This window comes from Papilio xuthus, unplaced genomic scaffold, assembly GCF_000836235.2.
Source record: "Papilio xuthus unplaced genomic scaffold, Pxut_1.1 DF824992.1, whole genome shotgun sequence".
Taxonomy (NCBI): domain Eukaryota; kingdom Metazoa; phylum Arthropoda; class Insecta; order Lepidoptera; family Papilionidae; genus Papilio; species Papilio xuthus.
In genome coordinates, this window is record NW_013533657.1 from 5,615,156 (window position 1) to 5,632,075 (window position 16,920).

Below are 16,920 nucleotides of genomic sequence, written 5' to 3' on the forward strand. Positions count from 1 at the left end.
GTGACCACCCCTATCTACATGAAAACATGTTATCTTTATTTTTTCAAATAGAATGAAAAAGGAAGACAATATGTTTTTCTACATACCTTTTGACAAAATGTGCAGTATGAAAGAATAGGTTGTTGTGTTCAATTTTTGTTAAATTGACCATTAAGAGTCCAGAATAGTGACTTGAAAATCAATGTAAAATGTATGTGCACATATTAAAGAATTTAAATAAAGTATCCACTGTTACAGCTGTACAAAACAATTATACATAGATTAGACAACATAGATTTTTAATCTATGCAAAATATAGATGTTTAATCTATTTAAACATGTAAAACATAGATTAAAAAATATCAAAGAGCAAAATAGGTGAATTTTAGTCAGTGGAAATCGAAATTTATATAGAAATATCTTAATTATTGTTATAAACTTAACAAGCATAGAAAATTGTTATAAGTGCACTGGTGAAGACGCAGAATTACCAATTATTACTGAATTTTTAGATATTGATTTTCCATTTCTTACTATTTTCCTAAGAAATGTTTCTTACAAAAGAGACTAGAAAACTATGACTAAAGCGATATTTTATTATTTTCGGAGTCGTTAAATCCTGATTATTTGGCCAGCGCACATAAAAACTGTTAACCGAACAAACAATTAAAATCGGATAATATTAACATTGTAAAAATATTTTTGACATTTCTTTGTGATTATGTCAACATATTAACAACTTACAACATAAATGATACTTTTTAGAAGTTAACGATTTTTTTTTTAAATTACGGAACCATTTCAGTACTTGAACCATAAGATTCATTACATCCGAGCACCGTACATACTATATTTTTGTTAAAAATATATTCATTCGTATAAGATACTGTAGAAACTACTTTTACAAAAATACGCTGAAATAAATACACTAACAAGCTCGTTGGAAAAGAATTTTTCTCGACATTCGTAATGAAGGATTTTTTTAAAACTTCTATATTATATTCCACTTTGATTTTCTACGTGAATTAAGATGTCCAGAATATTCTAAATGTGATATAACTATGCATATCTCTTCCATACAAAAATATTTAACATTTCGAAATAATCAGTAGCGGCGTTAAGGTAGGGCGAGATGGGACGATCGCCCAGGGCACCGGCCATGAGGTGGCGCCTGTATCCCCTAAGACACCCTATCTTTGGAACATTTCCCGCGACACCAAGAAAGAGGGCGCCCAAAATCTCGCCCCGGGCGCCGGAAATGCTAAATCCGGCCCTGGAAATAGGCTATTTCTGAACTTTCCAATTTTATTTTATGATTTCCGAGTTATGTCATATACTTATTTTAAACGTATCTATTTCTACAATTTCTTTTAACAAGTTTTGCTAGAAAACGTTTATAAACTTGTCAAGATGATTTCTAAGTATTGATTTTCTGTTTTACAATGACTTATGCAACATTACAACTAAGTGTTTGCAAGCCATTTGTAAATGTTGGTTTACTATTGGGATGGGATCAAAGTATCGAGTTGTCATAGACTAAGTATTCTCATAGAAGGAACTATTGAAATGTGTTGTAAGCAGATAAACAACTGCCTCGTATGTAGACATCATGATCGCTGTGTTAGGTATTTGACGGACCAGTTGAGTTCCTAAGCCCCTGAAAAACAATAATAATATAAAAATATATTTAAAATTTGTTCTATTTTAAATTCACATATTATATTAGTAAAAGTAATATTTTGCGTCCCGGAGTCCTAATTTAGTCCTCTTTCTCTTCCCACCCTTTTTCTTATAAGGAAAGGATTGGAAGTGGAAATGGACTTTCCGGATGAGAGGATGCTTGGAAAGGGAAAATGTTTTTTTTCTGTGCATCCTCTCCTCAGTCGATTAAAGGTAGGCAATGCATACGCGGCATAGGCATAGGCAACATATGCAATTGCGTATGTCTATGGGCAATAGTCACTACGCTATTTAGCGATTTCAGGTGATCGCTCGCTCGTTTGCCACCCTATGATATAAAAAAAATTAATGGCATTGAAAATGAACCGTTTTAAAAAGTAAGGATTTTCTTTAAAATTTAATCAAATTCCACTACTGCACACATTTTTAGGAGAATTTTAGCAGTTTTGTTAAAAGAACGACAGGAATGGATGACAATATATTTTTGTAAATGTTTTGTTAATAAAAACTCAAAGTCGGACATGTGTAAAACTTTAAAAAAGTTCAATGTTACCTATATACACCGCGATAGCCCTCCTCCGCCCAGACGGTGTGCAGCGTCTGCCAGAACTTGCGGTACTTGTCGCCCTCCTCTCGCAGCCGCGTCCTTGCTACTTCTGTTATTTACATACACATTTACATAATTTAATACGATAACATTGAAGATTGTTAATCAAGATAAGGGAACATACCCATACTACGTGACCTTTTTTTTAATTTTTTTTTTAAAACTGCATTCATACTTAAATTACTAGTGAATTATCTATTATGAAAAGAACAACTAACGACTACGTGAGAAAAAACGGAGCCCCGCCCCCCGCTTCTGTGACTGACCGTAGTATTTTAAAGACTCCCCCCCCTAAACGGGTCATGTAGTATGAGTACGTTCCCTAAGGTGTGTTTCTAATCACAGACTTATTAAAACATATTTTTGTATCATCAATAACGTAGAAACGTTCCAAACTACATCCATAGACAATGAAAGACATTATAAATATTGAATTCGACAATAATCAGACACAGTGGCCCTAAAATCTATCGTAGCTAGAAACCAAGAAAAGGATCAAAATGTGTTACATCAATTTTAAAACCAAACATGAAGTCTTACCATGTGGATAAGCAATACAGGATGCGACTGTTTTAGAGAAGGCGCCTGCGCCCATGAACTCAACAAAGTCCCTAGGCGAGCGCGTGTCGCTAGGCGAGCCGTCCGAGCGCGCGGCGATCAGGCGCGCCTTCACGCCCTCGTACAGTACAAAGTGTACCACCGTCTCACTAATACCCATGTATGACGCCGTTATACCTTTGTAGAAACCTTTTATACCCTGCAACAATAAAATATCTTATTAAATTATTCAAACTTTCGTGAGACATTATAATAAACTTAAACAAATTTAAGACCTATATAACTCTAATGGAATATGTCTAAAGATAAATCTCTTTTTTTCACATAATATCATAATATATTATATATATATATTATATAATTTAAAATATACATTATTTATTGTATAATATATAACTGTACTTCTGTAGAAGCTGTGAGAGATATTTAATGTTGTACGATAAACAAACGCTCGATATAGATTTGGCCGCTTCAATGGGCGCATATCGATTGTTTGACGCCAACAGTCACGGTACAACGCACGGCCGACCTGTTATGTAGCATTCCTTCATATTCATACATGCATACAATATTTTGTGTTAAGCGATATTCCACTAAGATTTTACAGAAAAATCTCGGTCTAATAATTTAGTAATAAGTATCGGCGTTGGAATAGGGCGAGGTGGGGCAACCGCATGGGGCGTCGGGCATAAAGAGGCACTGCGGGCGCCCCTTTATATCCGACTCTGGCGCCTGCGGTGCGCCCTAAGATACCCTATCTGTGGAAGATTTTCCCTCACACAATAAATGGCGCCGCAAATATCTCGCTCAGGGCGCCGGAAATGATAAATCCGGCCCTGGTAGTAATCTAATGCCTTAATATCGTGGCTAATCTAGTTTTAGTGTGAAAATCAGCAAATATGTAAGCGATAAAAACAAACGTGGCCGCAGTAATGCGTGACCGTTGCAAAATCTTATATGTGTCGCATAAACAAAGTTGCAAACAACAAAGCAGTCAAACTTGCAAAAATCCAACATACATTCCAAGATCTGTGCTGGATAAGGTTTTCAGTTTTTTTTAGCATAATACCTGGTTTAAATTATGCCAGTACAGTAGGACAGAACGTTAGCCTGGCATGGATTGTTTTGAATCACTGGCGCCAGTTGCATGCCAGCGCACAGTATAGGGTTGCCAAATTTCCAAAGATTGACCAGAACAAGTCGTCGTCAGTGTTTCAAATCAAAAAGTACAATACTAAATAACTCTTGAATAAATCAACACTAACATTGGAGAGTAAAAAAAAACGAGATTTCAAAATATTTCCCACGAGTAGCATTGCATTTTCCCATACTTATATGCACTGTGGTGATACTGCGTACGTATTGAAAGTAGAAACATCAGCAGATTCTGCCGGTAATTTCTAAATATAAATATTTACGAAGTCGGTACCGTCTTAGCGTATATCCTCTTTATGCACTGCAACGCTGTGATGTTCTGTCCGTCCAGTTGCAGGCGGGTCTTCACGAACCAGATTGGATTCGTCATAGTACACGACATGAAACCTGCAAGAAAAAAACTTGTTATAGCCTATTCCCATACTTTTAGACCCCATTCAAAATTATACCGATTTCGGTCAATCCCCTTTTTATTAATTACGGGATTTTCGTTATCTTCGTAAATGGTTATTTAATTTAACGCATTTCTCAATTGTTATAAAGTTACATAACCTGGGTTTCCACTGCTGAAATAACAACATCATTGTGCCGGCAGTTTAAGGGTAAGGACATAACTTATTTCGTTCGTCGAATTTGCTAAGGATATAAAAATTAAGTCACCTGCAGCACTTGCTGCTGAGAGATGAACAATCGGTGTGTCCGGCGGTATATGTTGATTGAGGATCGCCTTCGCCTGGGAATACGTGCAGAAGTAAATCGCCCTAGACGGCGCCACCCCCACCAGATTAGGTCCCAGCCCTTTGAACAGCGCCCTCGGACCCTCAGTCTGGACGATGTGCCTATAAGAAAAATATCAATCACCTCTACACTCCTCATATCGTATTGTTTTAATATGCATTGACGCAAATGGGACTATCTCGCGTGATAAATAAAACTAAGTAAACAAACGTCGAATAACAACAATTGATTATTTTTAACGGTAAACGGGATATTTCCCATTTTATGGTTGAAGTCCCATATTATTGATGTAATGGAAGACCCTATTGTACTGGGTAAGTATTAATATTATAATAGATAAATTTTAAGTTAAGATATGTCTTGTTCAAAAATAAGTATGGATGGTGTTTAAGTGACGCTAATCAGCGCAATATTTGGCCGTGTCAAGAGCTTGTCCATGCGAGTCGTGAGTGATGCGGGGCGTTTGTTATCTATTAGCGAGTCAGTGTGATAACAGAGCTAGTTACAACCGGTTCTAGGCCCTAGATTATCTCATTGCTTTTGCTTGGATACCGAGACATATCTGAGAAGTCACGGAAACCTTAAGGGCTGTTATTCTTTATTAAAGATTTTATAATGGTACAAATAAATAATGTATTATAGTTAATTATTCTTATTTCTTTTAAATGGATTTGACAAAATAATAAAGAGAAACTATTGAACTAGAAAGCATAAGCAAGGCACTAAAAAGACAACAAGCGTATACCAATTATTTAACGAGTTATAATTGTACTGAAGATGCTCTATCAAGTCATTAATAGAGCTTCATCCTGCAATTAGCTCGAAGATTCATAGTTTAATTATCGCTGGTAATAAAATCGATCAAGACATTGTCGTTTTGTCTTACGTCAAAACAACGTCTAATATCCGGCATTATGACTTTAAGAACAAAGGTAATCTTCTGGCCGAAGTACACTGTACTATATAACAGTCGACCCAACCCACGAAAACAATTTTATCTGTAATCATGGGTTTGAGATCAAAATTTGAAACATGTTATCCGTGTTATAAAATGCCAGGAATGACGATATGTGTTACATTTTGGCCTCGGAAACCCACGGTAAGTAAGGTGCACTTATTCTCTTAAAAGATGTAACTCATTTCGTCAGATGTATAGATTTTTCTAATACTATGTTTAACCTATAATTCGAAGGTTATTTTCTTGTAGTATAGTATTTAACACATGCTTTTCTTGTGACGAGTAGATGTCTAAGCACGCGGTGGCACACAGCCAACATGTCAATTGACACAGACGCACATTAGTGATGTCCGTAAGTGAACAACTTATGTATATATATTTGAACTGTTACTATGTGATAGTTACTGTACGTGTTATTCCGGTAATAGCTATTTATAGATTTAGAGAAAGTCATAGTAACAGATTAGAAAGGGCAACACTATTGTCTGTCTCAACGATCGCTAGAAGTTAGGTGTTTTAGTTATTAACGTATTAAATATAGGTTAATAGATATTTATAAATATTTTTTATGTTTTACATGCCTGTAACTCAACAAGTTCTTTTTGAAATTCATTACAAAAGTTACGAAATATAAAACATCTTAATCTCTGATAATGTCTTAAATGATTCCAAAATCATTTTTATGAATAAGGAAAAAGAAATAGTGCAATGTAAATATATATTTAAAAGAAATTTATTAAAAACTCTCCCCTTTACGATTGATAAACAGGTTGGTTATTTTTAGCGTGTTTGTAGGACAACACGCTGTTTTGCACGACTCCATTTTTTCGTTCCCCAGTGCTCTGAATAATATAAAAATATCGATAGTTTTAAAACGATAATAAAAGTAAATTTAAAAACATATTTGTGTTCACAATCTATAGTTAAACAAGGATATCTGTCGGTTGTCATAATATATATAAAACGTATATGTCCTAAGTAGGTACAGTACAAAGGGAATCTTGTGACATTTTTTGAAGTTAAGAGAGCCGTCATAATTTAGTTTGGCTTATGGCCGCCGCTTCAAATCACCATGTCGGTGTATAAGTCAAGCATAACAATTACTAGTCTACAGTCGAGTAAATAAAGAACCTATTCACTAAATACGATATGACCTAAGAGCAACTTGAACGACGGTAACCAATTAGAACAAAACCAATGCAATTAATGTATAATAAGAGCGGACACATTTTCCTGCTAGCTAGTTACGCTTTGTTTATAAACAACACCATGAATAAGTACCATTATTAAATGCATTACATCGAAAAGAGTCACATCTCATCAAAGAGCACATAAGAGTTGTAACTGTTTTCGTCGGATTGGTCGGAATGCGTGTTGACCATTATTTAAGAACCGGTTTAAACTTTTATAACACTTTGATACGAATATTTGCAATGACTTGCGCATAATTGCTTTTAAGTAAACTTGAGCAAGGTCGTAATGATAGTTTATTTATTTGAATACGCAAAAGAAACTAAAGCAGTCAAAAAAGCCTGATTAGTTGATAATACAAGTTTAAAAACAAAACTATGGAAATACAAAACTATGGAAATATGTATGCGGCATTTACAGCATTTTGAATTAATTTCTCGGTCCTTTTACAGTTATGTTGTTACTAAACAAAGATGAAACCGGTTACGATGACAACTTTCAAACCTTTATATGTGAGCTGTCGTATTGTAAATTGAGAAACAAAATCTTACTTATCTTATCTTACCAATATTATAAATGCGAATGTTTATATGGATAGATGGACGGATGGATGGTTGAAGGGATCTCTGGAACGACTGAACTGATCTCGCTAAAATTTGGCATAGATGTAGAACATAGTCTGGAAGAACGCATAAAACACATACTTATTAAGTTTTTTTGTAATTGTCAAGAATGACGTTATGTTTTATACAAAGATTTATGATCTCAGAAACCAACGATAAGAATTGCATCTTATATAGAGATCCCATGAGATGTAACTCTTTTCGTCGGAGATCCCTTAAGACTTAAGAGAGTCACATCTCTTATGAGTCATAAAATATATGTCTGTTTTCATTGGATGTGTCGAAAAATTGCTGATGTTAACTTACCTGATGCACTGTATAAGGCTCATTCTGGAGGTGGTGCGCGCGTGTCCGGCCCTGGCGCACTGCTGCACCTGGTAATTGTACGACATCAGCATACGATCTGCTTGCTTGCTGTATGCGAACATCGCGCCCATCGTACGCCTGTAGCCCCATTTGGCCTCCTGCGTTACACGGCCAATGTTACGTTGCAAATAATTTTGCTTTATACATATTGTTAACCCCAAAATGTTAATTGCATTAGCAAGATTAAAGGAAATGTTAATATGAAATCTAATAGGTTTTATAATTTAGAAAGATATTATAACAATGATGAGATTGATTGCGAAATTTCAAGTTTAGTGTCATTTTTCAACATAACCTAAAAATAGTTTTATTGGTTGTGACCAGGGCCGGCGTTAGGGTAGAGCGTCGTTGAGCGATCGCCCAGGGCGATCGGCAGTAAGAGGCGTCATTACTCACAAACCCATGGTAAAAAAGAGGGGTAGAAAAATGGTCCAGGGCTCTAGTAGCCGGTACTATCGGTGACGGAAAAGTAAAATATTATATTATATTAATATCCATTCTTGTAGACGCCTTTTTAAATTTTGCGTTTTCAGTGAATTAATCATATTTTATCAATATAACTCAAATTCTAACGAGATGTGTCACTCTAAAAGTTTGTAGATTAACAGTTAATAAACGTATATTTGGTACACAACATCAATCAAAATCATAACAGTGGAAAACTACAGAAGCGGAGATGAGATGAAGCCTTACTTGCTAATTAAATTTTCCCATCACTACTTACTATCACAAATATAGATAAACGTGATAAGTGACTGATAGCGCAGTGCAAATAACAATATATTACAATTTATTCGTGTATTTACATAGTTATAGTGCATTATGATATTTACGAATATTCAATAAATATATGCATGTAAATATAACCATTCGTTTCGCATCTATCTTACTAATATCATAAATGCGAATGTTTGGATGGTTGGATGTTTGTTTGAACGTATCTCCGGAACGGTTCAACGGATCTTGATGAAATTTTGCATAGACGTAGAACATAGTCTGGAAGAACGCATAGGTTACTTTTTTTAATTCAGCCCGGACGGAGTAGCGGGCAAAAACTAGTTTATACATATTAATAAAATTGAATTGTCTGTATGTAATAGCGAAGTAATAATCATATTTCGTACACATAATGTATTTGTTTCTAATAACGAAAAACCAATATTTAATTAAAATATATAAAATATTGTTTTGTTCTTGTTTGTTTGTTTTCATGACCGAGGGAATTAGCGTCAATTATTACGAATATACAGTAAAATAATAATATTATAAATAGACTTCAAAACAAATGCACATCTAGAAAAGTAATGCGTTTACTCATTAGATGGCGCTATATTATTTTACGCCTTTAGTAGATAAAATCATCATCATCAACCTGCCCTTATCCCTATCGAGGGTCGGCACAGTAAGTATGTACACTTTAGTAGACAAAATCATTTTCAATATAAATATTCTGGTTCAGACAATAGGATGGTTAAGAGAAAAAAAAAGATGGTTAATAAAAGCGTATTTTCATCAGCCTGTATTAAGTATGCATATTACTTTATTATGATTTGGTTATAATTATAATGTAAAGTCTTTCGCTTTATTTGTACAGTTCTGATAAGCTATGATGTTTCTCATAAATTTTTATATCATCAAACAATTGTAAGACGTCCGGCTTTCTTTATAGCATTTGATAAGATTTTAATAGTGACCGAAAAATAAGGGTTTAACAAAAACCGAAACTTCAGAGTAATTTTTAATTTCGGGGGAAATCCGAAACATGATTTTTTGAAGCCGAAACTTATAAATGTAAAAACTTGATCTTAGTTTGGTCCAGTTATTACGACTTGCAGTGTTTACTTGAATGCTTTGGTCTATTTATAGTCAGCCTTGAAATCCTTTAGATTTATAACAATTCATCTCATGACATGACATCGTACGATGTTGGCGTTTATATGTAAAGGTAGGTTTACATTGGAGATAATTATAGACAACTTATATCACCAAGGGGAACGTCGGTGGCTCAGTGGTCAAGCACTTGACTTGCAATCTGCAGGTCCTGGGTCCAAATCCGGCCATGTACCAATGTGTTTCTCGATTTCCGATTTACATATGTACATTTATCCGACGTTCTAACGGTGAAGAACGCATAGACAACTTTTTTTTCAGTTTTTAATTACAATGAAGCTCACAGTTAGGGTAAAGAAAAAGTTATTACAAATACAAAGCAGAATACGTCAGATCATGACTCAAAACACCTAAAATTAAAAAAGTCACCCGACGTGGTACCATGTAAACGGGTCTTAACGACTGTTGATAACAAATAATGTCGTGCTGTTAAGTATTTTAAAGCATGTGCGCAATTGTTGATACGTTGATTGCTGCACTTGCGAGTAAATATCGTCAATAACTGAGACAGAGTACGTCCAAATAAACAACTCTATTGGCGATGTAATAGATGTGGGATGTGTATACTATACTACATTAAGATAGTGAATCTTTGGCACTTAGTCTATCTAAAAATAATCTTAGGTCATCCGGTGTACATCTAACTATAACTTACATATATAACTACTAATCATAGCATATTATTTAAAAATTCATATAACTTGAATATCAATATTAAAAGAATGGTAATTAACATATATTATGACATATTTGATTATTCAATTTTTTCTATCTTACTAATATTATAAATGCGAAAGTTTAAATGGATGGATGTTTGTTTAAAGCAGTGGTTCCCAAACTTATTTTGTCTACTGCCCACTTTGAGAATAAATATTTTTTAGCGCCCCCATAATAGAGTTTAAGCAATATTTTAATTCATATTAGTTGATGTTCACAAGTTGTGGTTGAGAGTCGAGAGCTCATGCAGTCGTTGTCTAAGAGGCGTTCTAGCTAATAAAAATTACAAATCACCTCCCAGGCCTCTACACAGCGCCCCCATTTTCTTTCTGGGTGTCTTACCCCCCTTGAGACCTGCAGCGCCCACAACGGGGCGTTATCGCCCACTTTGGGAAAGACTGATTTAAAGGTATCTCAAAAACGACTGCATGGATCTCACTGAAATTTAACATAGATGTAGAACAAAGTCTGGAAGAACACATAGGCTACTAATTAAGTTTTTGTTTAAGACCGCGCGGACGATGTCGCAGGCGACAACTATTATAAATAAGACGATAAGATCCATGTGATAAATTACAATCAGTGACGTATTCGGACAGTATATGGGTCAATGCCGACTGCGCAGAAATATGTATGTTCAATTGTAGAACTTGCGTACAAAAATATACGTGAACCAAGATAAATGTGCGGCCGTTACCAACAACCTTGCCTATATTTATTCGGAAGTAACTTTAAAAGTATAATGAATAAAGTTGAAATATTTAAATGCTAATAATATTCATCCTTGTAAAGCGTAACATATTTTATTAAAGCTTTTAGATAATATTCAGACTGATTTAACGAAACATATTTTTTATAACCAAAATCTCCTAATAAAACATAATATCGTCATCTCTGTCGTTATATTTGACACAATAGAAACAAAAATATGTTTTTAACAGGGATTTCTATCTCAGAAATCCACGATAACTTGTGAAGGTTTAAACATATATTAAAAGAATTTATTGAGTAATTTATGCGAGAAACTAATAAATAATTCAGACTTACAACATACAACCTTATTCGGTGAAAACTGTTAATTGCAATACAAAATAAAACACTGGCATGTTTTTAAATTGTTGTCTTAAAAAAAAAATATGCAATTTGCATTGAAATGCTGATATGACAATATTCAAGCTAACCACATATGGACAGTGAAGGCTGTTGGACACTGAACTAGTGGGAAAGGTTGTTTTTTTGTAAATAAGTATTACAGAGAACATTATTTCTACTTCAAATATTACGAGAGAGTAAAGATTTACTTTAAATCAATGAAATCAATCATAGGACAGTCACTACAAACAATACCTTTGGATTTATTTAATAAGGAACGGTAGATAATGGGCATATACAAAGTTATAAATCACACAAAATGTATGCTGTAGGTAACAAAATGTTTCCTTGTCAGATTTTGAGATGTCACGTGTGACTGTACACCGTGGGTTTCCATTGCTACACTAATATATTATAGTTTTTAGGTTTCCGTACCTCATAGGAAAAAAACGGAACCCTTATATCACTTTATTGTCGGTCGGTCCTTCTGTCAAGACCTTTTTTTTTCAGAAATGAAGAGACATGCTTCTGCACAATTTTGGCAATGGAAACTAGTAAGTATATATGGGAAGATTTCCGCAGCCTCTGCTTTTCTCTCTAAATAAATTTTCTCTAGGTTCTTGATCGAAGGGTGATTGGAAATTTTATGTCTTAATCTTACTAATATTACAAATGCGATTGTTCAGATCGATGTATGGATGTTATTATATCTCTAGAACATAGTCTGGAAGAACTCATAGACGACTTATTATTATTTTTTAATTCCTAGTATAATACTAACGAAATCGCGGGCAAAAGCAAGTCGGGAATAAAACTACGTGAAAAATCCAAAAATAAACAATGATATCGCACTATAGTTTATTATAAAATTAACGAAAATTAATGCACAAATTGTCCCATTTATAAATATATTATTCTGGACAATTCGGTGCAGAAACAAATATGACTAAGATGACAAAACAACAACCAAAAATACGGCAAAGCAAAGTATTAAAATACGCATCAAATGAAATGTCCAATCGTATGTTTACTGCACTTTGATTCAGAGTTATAAATACGCCTTGATCCATTTACTGTTCATATGAATATCACACGATGATCTTATAAGATCGAAATGCTACAAACCTGGTATGTTTTAATAATAATTCAACGTAAAAATTTAATATTTTCATTAAATCACTTTGAACACTTTCAATAATCAAATCGAGACAGACTTGACAGATTATAAATGAAAATAAAAAAAAAATATACATTCAAATTCGATAAAATCTACAGTAAATCCGGGAAAATAATCAAGATATAAACTAACTAATGTTCAAAAAACAACAAAAGAGAAAACAATAATTTTGGCGACAGTATGGTTTGGATATCTGCCAATTACTAGCTCAATTGACTTTTGATGTTAAGTAAACATATATCTACTATAACTACATAACATAGTTATATTTATAAGATAAGGGAGTAAAATAATCACTTAAGTAAAGATGACTTGAACATCCACAAAACATACACAACTGTGGTTATTGTATCTACAACTTTTTTTAAATCAGTCAATACTCTATATCTCGTTCTATAATCTGTGACATGTTTTATGTAAATATTTCGGCAGTGCCAACTTTATAAAAATAAACAACAAGCTGTTTCACTGACAGATTAAGGAAACTATACTTCACAGGTTCAAACCTGGTCTTTGAATTCCATTAAGTAACAAATAAAGACTTTAATGTGAATTTTATATAACTTTGCAGATATTATGTAATAAAATATCTTCAATGTTATCTTTCACATGTGCTGTATGATAAAACTAGTGAAATAAATATTCTCAATATTTTAAATTTAATTATAAAGTTAAAATATGAACTTGAATACAAACCACAAAGTTCACAATCAATGTGTTAAAATTTTTTGTCTTCGAACTTTCAAAACATTTTTTGTATATCAAGAAAAAAATCCATTGTTTTAATTTTCATAGAGAATTAAAAAAATAAACAATAGATTTCAAGGACTAATTGGTTATAAATTATAATTCAATTACAAGCTATCTCATCTTCACCCGTGCAGAATTAAAAAAAAAACTTAGCAAGTAGCCATGTGTTCTGACATAACTTTTATTCAATTTTAAAACTGATGTATAAGAGCACAAATAAAAATGTTAAGATAATGTTGGCTATACATTTAGATATGACATAAATTCAGTAAACGCTCTGTTTAAACATTGCCGATATTCAGATAACACCTTATTTACTAATTTAAAAATAGAATGGTAAGAATATTTTATTTTTAATTATAATTAGAGTATTATGTAATATGATTTACAGCTTATTTAAAATAAATCTTATTGAGTCTCATAGCCTATAAAATTAAATAGAAGGGACTATAAAAACATTAATAAAAAGTAGAAACACCCTTGTTATTTTTTGTACACTATTATTACTCTTTAGAAATGATAAATTATTACTAATATTTTTAATATCACAATATTTAGAGTTCATTTGTTAATGGTATATTTTAGTTTTGTGGATTTTTTTAGAAATAAAAAACTTCTTGTACTTTCATCTAATAAAAGCTAAAAGTTGACAAGCATTTAACACTTTATGGGGAAATATGATTTATTGTGTTCTATTATAAAGGATGTTATTAAATATATGTTTTATCATTTATGTAATGATATAGGAATGTATTTTATCACAATAAAAATACGATAAAATATTATTAGGGGTAATCACTAGGTAGAGATAAAAACTATCAAAAATAAATGAACAGCGATATTCATACTTGAGATATTTTCCAACAAAGTTTACTATAGAATGAAATTTTTAAGAGATTTTTCCAATTGCCAGTGATATTATATAATATGTACACTGTATACATCTACATATAAATATCAATTGCTGTTCGTTAGTCTCGCTAAAACTCGAGAACAACTTAACAGATTTATTTTATCTTGGTCTTGAAATGTTCTTGGGGGAAGGTTTAAAGGGTGAGAAAAATCTGAATAGCCGGGAGCTAGTTATTTTTTTTTAATTACACGCGGACGGAGTCGCAGGCGACAGCTAGTATGAGATATATATTTTTCTAACTGATTAGGGTAAACAATTAATTTTGTTCAATGTTTTAGGTTATGCTGTTAAATGTGTTTAAATAATTATTTCTCATCATTGTTACAATAAAAAAAGAAACCAAATAAATACAGATTGTGGTCATTTGTGATTCTAAAGTGTAAGAAAAACTATTAAAATTTACCTGATGTTTAGGTATCTTTGAGCATACTTTTCTTGTGCTGGCAGTACCAGAATGTGACGGAGGCTGTGGTATGCCTACACCCTTAGAGGACTGCAGACGAGTCTTCACCACTTCAAGAGGACATGTAACTACTGCCCCGGCAGTTCCCGCCAATCTGTGAATATTAATTATATCAATAAAAATATTCATAGACAACATAATTCTTTCTCAGATATAGGTTATGTCCAGAATGCTTACTCCAGTACAGCAGGACAGTAGCACTCGCCTGGCATGGACTGTTTCACTTGACTGGTACCAATAAGTGTTTACATTAAGTCTGTATGCCTGATTTTGAGTTCTACCATCCTACTATTTTGGTATAAGGTGAGCCAGGCAAAATGTTTGTGGGTGTGCACTATCAAAACATATGTACAAATACATATTGTTATTTGTGTCATTCCTTTGTGTGCGTCAGCCGATGGCCAACCTTCAGTAATGGAGAAGCATTAGAAAAATATTTGCTTAACATCTTTGATGTGATTTAAATTTTGTGCACTGTTTATCCATGGTTGCAAATCCAAAAGATAGTAAATTTACTTAAAAAATCTTGATGATTTATAGATAAGTTTGTAACCAACAAAACCTGCTTCATATTCATTATACTATTAATGTTATAAAATTAAAACTTTATTAATGAAAATTTTGTTAAACTATGTAATTTACTTAATTTCAGTTTAATTTAATCACATAACTTATCAAAATCAACTTTTCCCATATAAAAAGTTACTTTATAAAATATTTTAAATTGTATAATTTATTAAACAATACATTGGCTTCACAACCATTTAAATTAAAATTATTAAAAATACAAGATTTCTGTATAAACTCAATGATAACACTCTGGTAATTTTGGAAACTATTTTATAACCTGCTGTTCATATTTGGGCTTGTTATTAAATGTTTTCCATTCTAAACATAGGCAGCTAGTGTACGGTTGATTAAATTTTGTTAATATGAAGTAGAAATCTATGTTTTTTTTAAATATCATAGCATAGTATTTTTGAGTAAAGGTATATACAAGAAGTTATTAAAATTCTGCACTACTGATATCTAATCATATAAGATTTTTATCCAGTAAAAAGCCTATAACGGCCAACTAGGTCACTATTATGTAAATAATATTGTGAAGACGTGATAATATAGCGACTGCCGACTCAACAAAAATGCTTAGCCGATACCATTGAATTAACATAAATATGCAAGCAGGAATTTGCAAAATCAGAAATGCGAAAGAATTGTTTATATCTCTTCTCTTATATGTCGTATCAAACACATTATGCGCATTAGGCCATACGTTGATCAAGAATGCAATATTGTGCAAATATGATATTAAAACTTACCCCCCAGCCACAAGATGTATCGCAGTATCCCTCTGAGACATTTTAGCGCCACAAGAGTGATAACATGACTGCAAATTGCAAAATCTATAAATAAACAAATGCACCACTACAACACTAATATATTCAATCAAGTAGCAACGATCGCACAGTGTTTGTTGTTGCAAGTACGCAATATAGCAAGAAAAAAAACTCTATTTTGATAAAGAATGTTTACAACATTGCATTTACATTACACAAAAACTGATATTCTTTTACATTTCAAATATATTTTAGAGTCAGCAAGAAAGAAATCTTCACAACACCGCCGCACTGGAAATTCATCTGCGTCGTCGTAACAATTTACGCACACAACTGTCATAATATATAAACTATATTGCAAAGTGCACACTAGTAAAACTAAGCGCAGAGTTCACGTCGTTCACGTGCGTAATCACACGTAGTTTCTCTATGTAGTTTATGCAGTGGTAGGAAATAACACCTTATCTCTGCGGTATACAAGTTAATACTGCTAAACACTTGTAGATGAACTGTAAACATCAGTATTTTTAAGTCGAATATGTGCGGATTTACTTTCCACATTATTGGAATACTCAAAAGCTTTAATAGTTTCTAGTATTAAATCACAGCAAAGTAAAAAAATAATAAAGGAAACGTGTGAAAGTGTTTGAATCCATTTTTTTATCATGGACCAGAGACTATTGTCTATTGACTGAGTGACATAAACATAATATGTCAAACTCAAAG

At 32.9% G+C, this 16,920-nt stretch overlaps 1 protein-coding gene across 2 annotated transcripts; it reads right to left on the reverse strand.

The window, feature by feature from the left end:
• Positions 1-294: 294 nt before the first annotated feature.
• Positions 295-16,820, reverse strand: Rim2 (replication in mitochondria 2). Of its 2 annotated transcripts, XM_013324436.1 has the most exons (9): positions 16,432-16,815; positions 16,177-16,244; positions 14,798-14,951; positions 7,796-7,953; positions 4,640-4,818; positions 4,254-4,366; positions 2,807-3,023; positions 2,213-2,315; positions 300-1,636 (listed from the first exon to the last, which is right to left on the reverse strand). In XM_013324436.1, the coding sequence occupies exons 2-9, from the start codon at positions 16,215-16,217 to the stop codon at positions 1,516-1,518; spliced, it is 1,086 nt and encodes a 361-aa protein (XP_013179890.1). In that variant the 5' UTR covers positions 16,218-16,244; positions 16,432-16,815; the 3' UTR covers positions 300-1,515. The 2 variants fall into 2 exon arrangements, with proteins under 2 accessions (XP_013179891.1, XP_013179890.1); XM_013324437.1 differs by having other exon boundaries at positions 295-1,636; positions 7,796-7,863; positions 16,177-16,820.
• Positions 16,821-16,920: the final 100 nt, after the last annotated feature.